The following is a 13,584-nucleotide window of genomic DNA, read 5'->3' as shown; positions in this document are numbered from 1 at the left end:
TTCACTGAAATAGTTCTCAATGGTATGCGCCAGTACATACCTGAGCACACTCCTACTCGCAGCAAGTTTCCGTTCTGGTTTTCCAAAGAACTTAGAACAGCGCTGAAACTTAAGGAGCGGGCCCACCATAAAGCGAAACGCCCTGGGCTGGATACATGGGCGGATGAATTTCGCCGCTTGCGTTCCCTTTGCAAACGCCTGTACAAGCGGGATCATGAGTCCTATCTTGAATATTTAGAGAATAGTGCCTCTAATCGTCCTACAGAATTCTGGCGATACGTTCGCAAGCGTTCGAATAAATCTGATAGTCATATTCACTTAGTTGACTCTCATGGGAATGAAATTCGGAATGTCGCTGACGGCTTTGCTCAACACTTTTCCTCCGTGTACAAATCTCCACGTTGCGACTCCGTGTGCCTTCCAGCTGGCGCACATAATTCCGTTCTTCTCGACGAGAAGTTAGTAAGTGAGAGTCTTAAGTGTTTGAAACCATCTTTGTCCCCTGGACCTGATGGCATTCCAGCCGCCATAATAAAAGCCTTCAATAGTACCTTCGTCCCAGTTTTAACCACGATATTTAATAACTGTTTGAAAAATTCTGCCTTTCCCCGCGTGTGGAAAACGGCGCGTGTTTTCCCTGTCTTCAAATCAGGAAACAAATCTGATGTTTCGAACTACCGCCCCATTTCTCTTCTTTGTGCAACCTCTAAGCTTTTTGAATTAGCTTTGCACAAAGTACTTTCCTTCCACCTCAAAAATGTAATCATTCATAATCAGCATGGTTTCATAAAAGGTCGTTCTACTACAACTAACCTTGTGACTTTTATGACGTATACATCAGCTGAAGTCCTTCAGAGGAGTCAGGTAGACGCTGTGTACTGTGATTTGAGCAAAGCTTTCGACGTTGTTACTCACTCATTACTTCTTCAAAAGCTTCTGCTGTTTGAGATCGACGTTTCAATTGTAGCCCTCCTACGCAACTATCTTCTTGATCGGTCCTGCTTTGTCAGTGTAAATGGACAGACCTCATTTATTTACACTCCAACCAGCGGTGTTCCTCAGGGCTCAGTACTAGGCCCGCTTCTGTTCTCTGTTTTTATCAATGACGTTTCCTCCGTGGTCAAAAACTCCTCATTTATCCTTTATGCGGACGATATAAAAATGTTCAAGGCAATACATACTCTTCACGATTGCTTGTCATTGCAATCTGACATATCCGCCTTCTCTGATTGGTGCTTGAAGAATGGGCTCACTCTCAATTCATCTAAAACCAAGGTTGTCTCATTTACGCGTAAAACGCACAGTTTTCTCTACTCTTATTCTGTGAATGGTAGGCCGCTGCCCAGGGTTGATGAAATTAATGACCTCGGCGTACTTTTCGACCGTAGCCTCAGCTTCTCCTCTCATACAAAACGCATTGCTCTACGGGCTATGCGTACACTCGGCTTCATCTGCAGGCTTTCGAGAGAGTTTCGATCCCCACTTCCTTTCTTAAAGCTCTACCTCTCCATATGCTTGCCGCTTTTGGAATATGCGTCTGTTGTTTGGAACGGCACTTGCCAGTCGAACTGTGAAAAAATCGATAGAGTTCAGCTAAAGTTTTTACGCATATTTCAACATCGGTTTTCTTGCAAAACTTCCAGCTCTCGTCCCAGACGGAGTAACTCACTGCAGCTTCCTTCTCTTAGCTGCCGTCGCGTGAGGGCAGATATAATTTTCTTGTATAAACTTCTTCATGGTCACATTCTATGCCCTCAGCTCCTAGCGCGTATCCTTTTGCGTGTACCGCGAAAGAGCATAAGGGAATTCAGACCATTCCAAGTTTCTGCGCTCCTGCACTCCCTCTCCCCTCTGGACAGAATGCAAAAGTTGTTTAATTCTCTTTGTCCTCACCTAGATATATTCGAAAATTCTCTCCCTTCCTTTATTTTGGATGTCCGTGACGTTCCACTTTGAGCACTCTTTTTCTCATACATAACTTCCCCTTTCATGCATTTTGTCTTTACTACACTTGTGCGTTTGCACCGGTATTATATTGCTTTTTTCTCTCCTTAATTGTTCATCACGTGTACTTGTTGTCATTAATATTATTTCTTTAATACTGTATACTCACGCCTGATTGTCTGTAACGCGTTCACTTATTACGTTTCTTATTGTGTATGATTGTATTTCTAGTTTGTATTTCAGAGGTTTCATATTCGTTCATATTAGTATTGGCTTTATTCTTGTTTACTTGGCTTGTTACTTGGCTGTTATCGGTCGTTCATTCTCTTTGTTTATTGTTTCATTAGTTATTTATATGTCTGTTGCCTGTTCTAGCTGTTTTCATTTACCGCTGTTTTCGCTTTTTTGCTTCATGCTTGCTGTCACGCCTAGTTTATATGTCTTTTTTTTTTCTATCGCCTTGACTGCTGCATTACCTCCCCTGAGTGTCTTCCTTTGTAGTGAAATAAATTTACATTTTGTGCGTGTGAATGGTGTACCAGCACCAAGACCTTTGGGTTGTTCCTGGGCACCGAAAAATAAAGATTGATTGATTGATTGATTGATTATTATTATTATTATTATTATTATTATTATTATTATTATTATTATTATTATTATTATTATTATTATTATTATTATTATTATTATTATTATTATTATTATTATTATTATTATTATTATTATTATTATTATTATTATTGTTATTATTATTGTTATTATTATTATTATTATTATTATTATTATTATTATTATTATTATTATTATTATTATTATTATTATTATTATTATTATTATTATTATTATTATTATTATTATTATTATTATTATTATCATCATCATCATCATCATCACTAATTTTCATCGTCCTGAACGCTTAATGGTTTTCTACAGCTGCACTCAACTCCGCTTGCACTGTTTGTGGGGTTCGTAATTTTTGGGCGGTTATACGAGGAAGAGGCAGAAGAAGCTTAACGGGCTGTGTCTTTCGGTGCAATACCATGAAGAATATCAACGTGAAGGACATCAACTTGAAGAACGTCACCTTCAAACCCGCAAGAGAGCACGTTGTATGGCTCCTCGTCATATGCATGGTAAGCTTATGCAACCAATACCTACTCTTATTGGCCCTAATGCATGTGTGTCTCGCCCGCCTTGGTTAGGACGTGGTTGGAACAAATGCGAGGTTCGTTCATACTGCCGACGTAGCGTCGATAAAACGCAATGCCCCCACAGCGTCATCTTACGCAGCTGATTGACCTCGCTGGAGTGCAGTGCGTCACATTACGGTTTAGTAAACTCGTCATAGCGTGGAGCGGCATTACAGGGAAGGGACGGACGACAAACTGTACCGCTGAAGATAGACGAGGCTACTGTGCCGGCATCCGCCGAATAGCCCGTAGTGAATTTTTCCGGCCGTATGGCCCCGTTGAATGATTCCGGTCGCATCACGCCACACAGGCAATGAAACGACAGTGCCGGCATCCTTTTCCAGCTGTTTTGCCGGCAGAATACCGTGCTAAAAAGCTGCCGTAGCCGGAAATCAAAACTACCCCCCAAAAATGTCGGAATGCAACCTACAGGCTACACACTCCGTCGGGAAACAAATATTGATTTGTCCTGTTTTCTTTTTCCACTTATAAAAACAAAAAATAAATTTAAAAATCTTTCTCGAGGGGAGTTGTGCACGTCACGTGACAACATCGAGCCTCTAAGATGGCACTGCCGGCATTCTGATTTTCGGGCGATTCTGCCGGCTGCCGGCGATATATCCACTTCCTTGAACAATTCTTTCTTCATCCAAATCATGGAGAACAGTTCCACAGCGCTAAACAAAGACGAGCACACATGCAGAAGACAAGGACAGGACAGCACCCGTCCTGTCCTTGTCTTCTGTGTGCTAGTCTTCTTTTAGCACTGTGGAACTCTTCATTCATTCAGTATGCACCAACTAGCCCAGCAATTGGTTTTACTTGGCCAAATCATGGGGAGTGTATCGGATCAAGCATTACCCTTATTGTAAGCGACCTTTACTTCGTCGTGCATGACAGAAATATGAGGCACCATTTTAAAGGATCACGCTTTAAAACCTTCGCGCAGTAGAGCGTTTCTCGTTTCATCAAACGACAATGCATTTCTGTCGGATCACTTATAGTTCCTATTCTGAGCGATCTTTACCTTGTACTGCTCAACAAAGTTAGGAGGGATCGCTTCGAAGGATCATGCCTTCTAAAAGTGTTAATGCTCAGCTCTTCCGTGCGTCCTCTCTTTTGCTTGTCCTTTGTCACTTCACACCGCTGCCCAAGTAATGGTGAAAAATAAAACTGAGAAGCACGTGCCGCTCAAGTAATATTTTTCCTCACTTTGTCACAGTGCTTTAACGGATTGCCTGAGTCTTTCAAGGGCATTTTGTTGCTTAGGTGGACTTTTTTTTTCTCCCGTTGAGCGGGCACCGTGAAAAGGATGCCGAAGAGCTCGTCTGACATACGTATCAGTGGCCCCAACGCGAGGTGCTTAGGTTTTCTATGAAATTATCGGCAACAGTAAAATGTTTTCAGCGAGTATACTTCCTCCTCCTGGCCGCTGTGATTAATACTCGCTCGTCATCGTCCTTACAGGGTGTCAACTTCTTCTCCATCACTTACTACGTCTTCGGCTACTACAGGAATATATCGAGTAAGTTCATGGGGTATAAGCGCATTTGCTCCCTATAAACTGTAGCAGCGCTCTCAGCTGCTTCGTTCATCTACTCCTCCCGCACTTGATTTCGTTCTTTTAGTTACCCGTTTTTGGCGCCCTATTAGAGAGTTTTAGTTTCACGTACGTAGAGGCTTCACGTACGTAGAGCTCTGACGGGTGACCAGTGCGCATGCGCAGAACGCAAAGGGTATGCGCGAGTCTCACGTACGTACGTGAGATTCGGTTTTTTACGTTGCGGTCTTTGCGTTGCTTGCGTATGTAGCGTTGATAAACATGGCGGCGCCCTGCCCGCCGCTTCACAGCGATAACAGCTTCGTCGCTAATCCCTCGGGGCGATATCGTGTTCTAAACTGTTGTATTCGCCTTCGATTTGCCCTTTCTTACCCTCGCATAAGGTTTTAAGCGACAAATAGCTTTTGTTTTTCAGACAGAAGGGCGATTTTTCAGCTGTTAAGCCTGACAAAGTAGCGTTGGTCGTCGTCATAGCAACCGTCTCGCTATGAATGGCTTGGCTTAAAGACTTCTCTTGGATGATTTAGGCTACGACCAGTGTCTGTGTTCCTTAGTAGATGGCGCTAGGCGTAACGCGCGGCGTGTTTCGCGTACGTGTAACTATAAGGGTTTCAAACCACCTGCGCGCAGGCTACGTAGACTTCTCACGTTTGCGTACGTGAACCTAATATCAGCTGTAGTCCTAAAAATCCGACGTTAGTGTCAGAAGGGATGCGTGTAGTGTCAAGATGCGTGCCGTGCGCAAACTGAACAGCCTAACTGTTGATAAAGAGACTGCCGGAGCGACGACAGGCCCAGTAGGAGAGCAAAAAAATCAGACTAAAATAGCGTGGATTACCACATTTTCTTTTTTAGTGCAAGTTGTCCTCTAAGGCCAGTGAAACCATCTTTTCAATCAGTACGAGTCGCTAGGAGCGGAATGACAGCAGGCACCTATATATGTTGCAAGCGCTATTATTAATGCGTGAGCATTATAGGGAACATGTCGCGGAGAAAGTGAAGCCCTATAGGTGAATCCCTAGGAGTGAAGCCCTGCCCACCGTATTGTGAACAAACTACCCACCCTGACAGGTGGCAGTAAAATAATGATTGGTCGCGAGAGGTTGCCCAGGAATAGCAACCTGGACCGCACAAGCACCACCGATGGCAGCACCTGCCATCGCAGGGCAGTGGTGCATCGCTTAACCGCTGCAAGGAGTGTTATGAGGACTCCCGGGTGTCTATGAATGTAAAGTAGATAATTACCGATGTCGTGGCGTTTAAAGGAAGTTGACGAGAACTAAGACGCCAAGAACGGAAAATTTAAAAGAAAATTTTAAAAAATGGATGGGTGTTCAATGAGCGCAGTTCTTAACCACGACCGCTCATGCATTTTCCGCCGTGTCACCCAAGCGAAATTTGCCATTGAGTGTTTTTTTTTTCACGCTTTTCATCGTTCTAACGCTTACCATATACTATACAGCCAACCTCCCGCTATTTCTTGATGGATGTGAGTTGTTGCGGTGTATAGCGTTAACATGAGCTTGAAGAAGCAGTCGAACCGTCGAGCTTCTCGCTGGTAGTGGGATGGTTACTTTTCGACTGCTGCTGATAATGAATGTCGAAAAATGCGCGAGTATGTTGCTTGATGATTGCTGAATTTCAGACCGCTTGCTCTCTTGTACAGTGCGTGCTCGGCTGTTAGGCGGAGCAGGTGTAAGGCATATCTCTTATTAGCCACAAAAGGTTCCCTCTTGAAGGCACTTTGAATACTAAACAACTGAACCTCCTGTGCGGTGGGCCAAACGTATAGCCAGTTATTTAATCTAGAGTTTCCAAGCTCTCAATAAGCCTAGCATCTGGCGGTTACTCGTGAAGGTGTATTACTTCAGAATTTAACATTTTCACGCAGTATCAGGAATTAAAAATTCAGACAATCATAACTGATTACCTTTTCTAATAAATAGGCATTTTTCTAAGCGCCCAGGCAAATAACACTTATGCACGGCTTTTTTTTTTATTCATGTAGCATTTCCCTGTCCATTTCTTTTTTTAATTTTTCTCAGAGTATTCTACCCTCCATAAAATCTTACGTATCGATGCTTCTTGTGCGCGTCTCTATGCCTCTTTTTTCGACTTCTATCACTGGGCTCAGCCTCGCAACAACGTTATTTCAAATATTGCATGAACTCGGAATTCTTTTCACAGCGACAGCTGTAAAGGGCACCGTGCCCGTTTCTTCCGTGCATCCTGCCGTAGCACAGCGACACGCTCATTGGTCAGCACGCAATGACGTCATGCACGTCGCCCCAATGCGCCACGCTGTGTGGCCCGAACACAGTGACCACGTGAGTGACAGCATAGCGACGTCACGCGAACTTCACCCGAGAAGACATGTTATGAACGAACAATATATTCGCGACGGCAAATAGCTCTCTGTGAGTCTCGCCTTACACAGTGGTAACCATCCTTTGAGACTTTGTTGTTGTTGTTGTTGTTGTTGTTGTTGTTGTTGTTGTTGTTGTTGTTTCGTGCTCCCACCTCTCCTGCTTCTTCTTTTTGTCGCTGCAAATGGCGCAGGCACGGGCTTCTTCTACGACCTCCTGCTCGGCGCTGAGTCGGGCGTTGCTCTGGTATCTGACGTCATGTTGTTCAGAGTGCTCCAAGTGCCAGTACGTATACGAAAGAAAGCAAGGTGCGCAAGCGCTCTCTAGAAGGAAGAGATCTCGCACTGCTCACCCCATACAAGGCGAAGAAGTGAAAGCACTATATGCATCACTCCTCCCGGAAGACTTTAGAAAGTGTTAACTGTACCGGAATACTAGTTAGTTAGTTAGTTAGTTAGTTAGTTAATTAGTTAGTTAGTTAGTTAGTTAGTTAGTTAGTTAGTTAGTTAGTTAGTTAGTTAGTTAGTTAGTTAGTTAGTTAGTTAGTTAGTTAGTTAGTTAGTTAGTTAGTTAGTTAGTTAGTTCCCGGGCTAGAACCCGGGAACTAACTACTGAGCGCCCTAACCACTGAGCCACCGCGGCGGATGCTACTGATCCGGAGTTCCTGGGTTCGATCCCGACCGCGGCGGCTGCGTTTTTATGGAGGAAAAACGCTAAGGCGCCCGTGTGCTGTGCGATGTCAGTGCACGTTAAAGATCCCCAGGTGGTCGAAATTATTCCAGAGCCCTCCACTATCGGCACCTCTCTCTTCCTTTCTTCGTTCACCCTTTCCTTTATCCCTTCCCTTACGGCGCGGTTCAGGTGTCCAACGATATATGAGACAGGTACTGCGCCATTTCCTTTCCCCAAAACGAATTATTATTATTATTATTATTATTATTATTATTATTATTATTATTATTATTATTATTATTATTATTATTATTATTATTATTATTATTGCCGGAATACTTCTCTGTCTAGAAACGTGCCCCTACCCTGTCCATGGAAAGCGTCCATATTTAATAGCCAGTTCTAGGCGCGAATGGAATTTAGACGTCCCGGAGGATATTCGATGATACTATCTTTCGTCGTTTTCGCTTGGCACGTAACTTCATCAAACTTTTCGTAGTGTGTTTTTTGCTTTAGAATGACGCGTAAGCCATTAGTTAACATGAATCACCACGTGAAATTCTCTTACGCGTAGTACCTAACTTGTAATTGATTCCCGTGTAGTTTCGGTTTCAACAGTCTAAAGACCGTTGCGACGTTTACAGATTATAAGCACCTGATACCCTGAGGCATTCAGAAACTGCAGTTTAATAGCTCTTTGTTGACTTGTTCTCATGTCGGATTTTGGAGAAGTTCAGCGTAAGAGTTTTAATCAATTAAAACGACAAAGCAACGGTTATATCGCAGTTTTTTTTCCTCACATGGTCTCATGCTTACTTGTGGAGTCGCAATCCCCGTCTGGCGAATGAAACCCAAATTCAATCTACGCAGAAAAAGAATGGAATTGCAAGCTATTCATTGAGCGCTGACGGATTTCACGTGGCTATTCATGTTTGTCAATGTCGTACGCATCATTCCAGAGCAAAAAATAAAAACACACCTGAAAATGTGGTGTCTCCACTCCTTTATTTGTAAATGTGCCCAATGGTGTCGGTAGGAAAAGTCCAACGCTCGACAGTCGAGGTTGTAACGTTTGTCGCTTATCACGAACAACTGTAGATTCATGAGAAATTTTTGAACGGCTTGTCTGGAAGCTGAGAAGGAAACGAAGGGGGGGGGGGGGCTTATTTGCACATCTTCAACAATCCTAGTCTAGACAAGTGCGATCAGTGTGGTCTTATCGTGGCTAATTTTTCGCTTGTTGAGAAAGAAGGGGAGTACATACGCCGCTCCTTTAATCATCTTCATGATCGCAAACTGTTTACAGACAAGCACTAACACAGGGCACTGCGTGCTAGTGAACTTAATATTTCAAATCTTTCCTTTTAATGTTTCTTTTCGCAGGCCGACGCTGCTCTTGCGGGCCCAACTCCTGTAAGTTTGTCACAGACACTGTATTATTGTCTCTTTTCTTGTTATAGCAGTCTTCGCTGCTACGCCGCGTCTTCTGTCAGCAAGTTAAAGTATCGTCTTAAAGGAAGCCCACGGTGTAGAAAAGGCCGGATATTGTATGGGGTACACTGGAATTCAGTGGTCATTGACCACATATGCTTCGACCTTCAGCCTTTCTCAACAGCTGTCCCAGGCGAATGACTTCTTCGGCTGCTATAATCGGCTAATAGACGCACCCCATTGCATGTCGCGCAGCTGCCTTGACACCCTTGTGGATGTCAGCGCTTGTATTGATTGTGTCGTTAAAGCAGCGACGTAATATGGGAGTAAAGATGTGTTTTCTCATCTGCATGTTTCTCAGCTATATGGCCAAGTCATCTAGGCACAAAAGAATTTCAAAACAGACAAATATTCAGGCAAGCCATGTTTTTTTTTTTTTTGAAGCCTGCTCAAAATGTCATTATTTCCTTAAAACTTACGAAGGCAGGCAACTCAAAAATGCCACATTTAAGCGTTTAAAGGCATTTTTAAGCAAACGCCTGAATTTCCCAGTGCTAGCTACAAAACAGTATCGATGTCTTTATCCCCCTGAAGCGCATGACGGCGACATAGTGCCCAGTCGAAAGCATACCCTCTTAAACGGCGATATTGAATCAACGTGGAAGATTCGGGATTCACAGAGCGTTTGACGCTGCCAAACTTAGTACACTTTATGCTAAATGTAACAAAGAAAGGTTAATGAACCCAGCCAAACTAGGGCCTACAACAAGAAAGAGGCCACGGATGATTGATGCGATTATGTGGCAGAGTATGCGTCAGCATTAGTGTTCCCTCCTGACGGTGGCGGGTGACGCGATCCAGTCCATCAGTCGCCCTGTGACACCACGCTGTAGCCCCTCTCCACTCTCTCCACCCCTCGACTCTGATTGGCTACCATGATTTCCTTCTCGCCACTCACTGCCCCCATTGGCTTGCCCTTTCTCCACTCCTTTCTGCCCTCTTCCCTCCTCCTCTCCCTCTCGCCATTTCTCTCTTCATTATACTCTCTCCCCCGATGTTTCACACGCCAACACCAGAGGTTGTTTGCGTTGATGTGTACTCTAATGCTAACGCATTCAAAAAAGAAGTAACAAAGTCCATCACGTAAATCTTTTTTTTTATTCTTACGGATGAGAATACGAAGTGCTAATACGTTTTGCGGGTGTAACCTTGCGTAAGGAACATACATTTTCTGTATTTCTCTCGTAGAATCAAGCAAGCGTTTTCTATCGTTACCACTTATCTGCAGGAGAAAGTGGTGGATACCCTGCGCCAGTTTATCACGGTGAACACCGGAACCATCGCGGTCTGCTGTGTGGGCCATTTGGCGGCTTCATACTACGTAGCCGACAACGTAAGCACTTATAGCCCTTGCACCGCAGCGGTGGCCTAGTGGTTCGAGCATCTGCCTCGCATGCGGCAGGAGCGGGGTTCGATCCCCAGTGCCACCGGCTGCCCACCGGTGATACAATGGGCACAAACTTTCCTCTGGCCTGGTGCTCGGCTTCTGTAGAGTGAAATGCTTGGGGAAACGTCTTTGGCCGCACCTTGAGTAGACTAAAACACCTTAAAAACTAAACATTTTGACCGATTTGACTGTCTGGTTGGGTTTGAAAACTTATAATGAATTATAAAAATTATAAAACACCTTGTACTATGGCACTCTTTGGCCACAAATGCCCTTGGGCCATAAAAAATTCATAGCCCGTCTATAGTTGAAACGTCAGCGCTTCAATTCCACAGCAGCGCGTCTTGAGAGCATCGTAAAAAAATGGGAGCGTGCTCAGGTTGGCCTAAATAGTCATAAATGTAAACATAACAGTCAAATTTAGCTTTAACACCTCCCACCTTGTGATTTAAGCCTCTAAGACGCTTCGACTTCGATCAAAAGAGACATATAGGCACCGTGAGTAGGCCTTGCGTATACGTCGATGCAGAACGGCAATGTTAGAAACAAAAGTAAATGCACAGTCCGGCATCTTCATGGAAGAAGCAATATGTTGCCTACTGTGTTTAGAATATGACTTGATTGCTTGTCCGTTCAGCCTTACGGACTGTAACATGTTCACACTACAATTACATTTGCTAGCTGCCGTAATCAAATTCAAGTGCAGTTTTGTGGAAGGTATACCGGTGGGGTTTTCAGTCTGCCATAGCTTTGTCGAATAGTCGTGGTTTTCGCACGCGTTCAGAATTGTTTGAGAAAATGAAGGCCTCTGTTAGGTAAACGCACAAAAGATGGCAACAGACACAGAGTAGGGTTCAAATGGTAACGCTGCGGTATTTTTCGCTTAATTTAGGCTGCCTGTAGGCGGAACAAAAAGCCCCTAATTGTACAACTTTTGTGTGTCGGGAAGACCAGTCATCAGCAGTGTTATGCTATGTTTTCTTCCGTCTTTGTCTCACTGTCCGGATGTTTCACCTAAAATTTTCTGCAATTTTTAAAAATCAGGTTTTAAGTTGAGTGCTTTGACGGCATAGCTTTGCCAGCAGCGCAACGCATGAGAATACAGCTAAGACGTGCTAACTGGCAGGTTGGTTAACTGGCATTGAGTAAACTTTTTAACTATTTAATTCTGTTAGTCTCCTTATTTATTTAGAGGCGTGTAGCCTACCTTAAGTAATATCCATATCCCTTTTTAGAATTCAGGAAACGCATTCGCCCTCGATTCTGTGGCCCAAATATTTTGGCAAATTCGACGAGTGCGTCCTCTGGAGGGGTTACTTTGCCTGTAAGCTTTTCAACAGCGCATGCATTTTGGTGCGATGATGGCAAGGCGCTTTTGTGACGCCTACATCCTACTTTGGAGCGTCGTACCACACATTGCCTTTCCCACCTTGCGTGTCTTCCGGAATTAATACGCTACTCATTTCTGTCCCTTAGAATTCCATGCATAATTCCCCTTCCCGATGCACATGCACTATCAAGACCATGCCGTTCTCGTTACATTCTTCTTTTCGTCCATCCATGCATGCAGTTGTGTAACAATGCCATCAACAAAGCTAAGGCGAAATCGTTCAGGCCTTATGTTGAGAAAATTTTACACGCTCGATCACTGCACACAATGCGCAACTGACGGGTCTGCGAGCCACAGCACATGAAGTGGCTCTGTTTCACTGCGTTGTGTTCACGTTTCACATTCGTGCACGGACACACTTCTTTACAGGTTCGTGTGGCGGGAGCGCGGACCGCCAATGAAGCTGGGGCCCTGCGTGTAAGTGATGAGTCTATAGAGTTGCTCAACACAGCAGTGTTTGCACATGCCGCGAAAAAAAAATTGGAGGGGACACTTAAGCTCCGCCTTAAAGGTAGGACGCGATAGCGCAATGGGTTAATTTTCATATATGCAGAAGGCCATTCGCTACTTTAGATTCACGGGTCCCTGTGAGTCCTCATACCCATCCTGGTGCAGGGCTGCAGCGGTTAAGCGATGCACCACTGCCCTGCGATGACAGCTGCTCCTAGCGGTGGGCCTTATTAGACCCAGGTTGTTTTTACTGAGCGACCAATTATTAATTTAAATGTCACCTGCCATGGTGGGCAGTTTGCTCATTATCCGGTGGCCAGGTTGTGATGACGCTGCAAGGTCAAGTGGCCTAGGTTGCTCTCTGGCACAACCCGCCACAGTCATGCTAGCGATTTTTTTCTCACAACGCCGACGCCGCCAACGCTGACACCGGATTTTCTGGACAACGGGAGCTTTAACGCTATCGTGTTAAAACTTGTGATCAAGTCTGTTAGCATAATATTTGCCGTTGTTATAACCAGCGCTTGACTGGCACTTCAGTGGCTTTGTTTCTTTGGTCTAAAGGGGCTCCGGTTTCAGTTTGTGTCGTCTGTCGACATGTCCAAGAAATTCACTTGATATATTTTAGCCGTATAGTAATGCGAACTTCAGCGACAGCTGGGGTGCTACTAAATGCAGATGCTAATCGCAGTGCTCAATAACTCGGCGTGAGAGTGCAGAATGTCTAGGTATAAAGGGGCGTGGGTAGAGTGCCACGAATAAGCGCTACTGAGTGTCTTTTGCTGAGATTGCTGGAGTAGCTGCAGAGTTGGGGTGGAGGGGGTTGAGGTGTAGAGGCTTGGGGTATACTCTATAGGCTGGAGTCGATTTTAATATCGCTAATAATACATAACACTTAAGGTTTGTGACGGAAGCAATTTCTTTCTTCAAAACATGCTAAGTTCTTGTAGTTTTTAAGATCTTATCTTCGTTTTCAGTTTCTTCGAATTGCTAACCTAAAAACTTCCGGTGCCGCGGTTAAAAGCCTCCTTCCATTGCTAACTACACAAAAAAAAATTGAAAATTAGTTCTTGAGGAAAGGAAACGGCGCAGCAACTGTCTCACTTATCTCGGAGCACAGCCGAACCGCGCCG

At 44.3% G+C, this 13,584-nt stretch overlaps 2 protein-coding genes across 2 annotated transcripts in view; one reads left to right on the top strand and one right to left on the bottom strand.

Moving 5' to 3' along the window:
* Nucleotides 1–13,584, bottom strand: part of LOC144121041 (B-cell lymphoma 3 protein-like) — a 111,630-nt gene that overhangs the window by 88,387 nt on the left and 9,659 nt on the right. The gene's annotated exons all lie outside the window — the stretch shown is intronic.
* On the top strand, nt 2,941–12,631 carry LOC144118308 (uncharacterized). The gene is made up of 7 exons (XM_077651275.1): nt 2,941–3,077; nt 4,602–4,659; nt 7,255–7,346; nt 9,117–9,146; nt 10,453–10,557; nt 12,371–12,418; nt 12,617–12,631. The coding sequence occupies exons 1-7, from the start codon at nt 2,985–2,987 to the stop codon at nt 12,629–12,631; spliced, it is 441 nt and encodes a 146-aa protein (XP_077507401.1). The 5' UTR covers nt 2,941–2,984.

Source organism: Amblyomma americanum, chromosome 2 (assembly GCF_052857255.1).
Source record: "Amblyomma americanum isolate KBUSLIRL-KWMA chromosome 2, ASM5285725v1, whole genome shotgun sequence".
Taxonomy (NCBI): Eukaryota; Metazoa; Arthropoda; class Arachnida; order Ixodida; family Ixodidae; genus Amblyomma; species Amblyomma americanum.
Note: the sequence above shows the minus strand (reverse complement) of the source record. Positions and strands in the feature narration are given on the sequence as shown.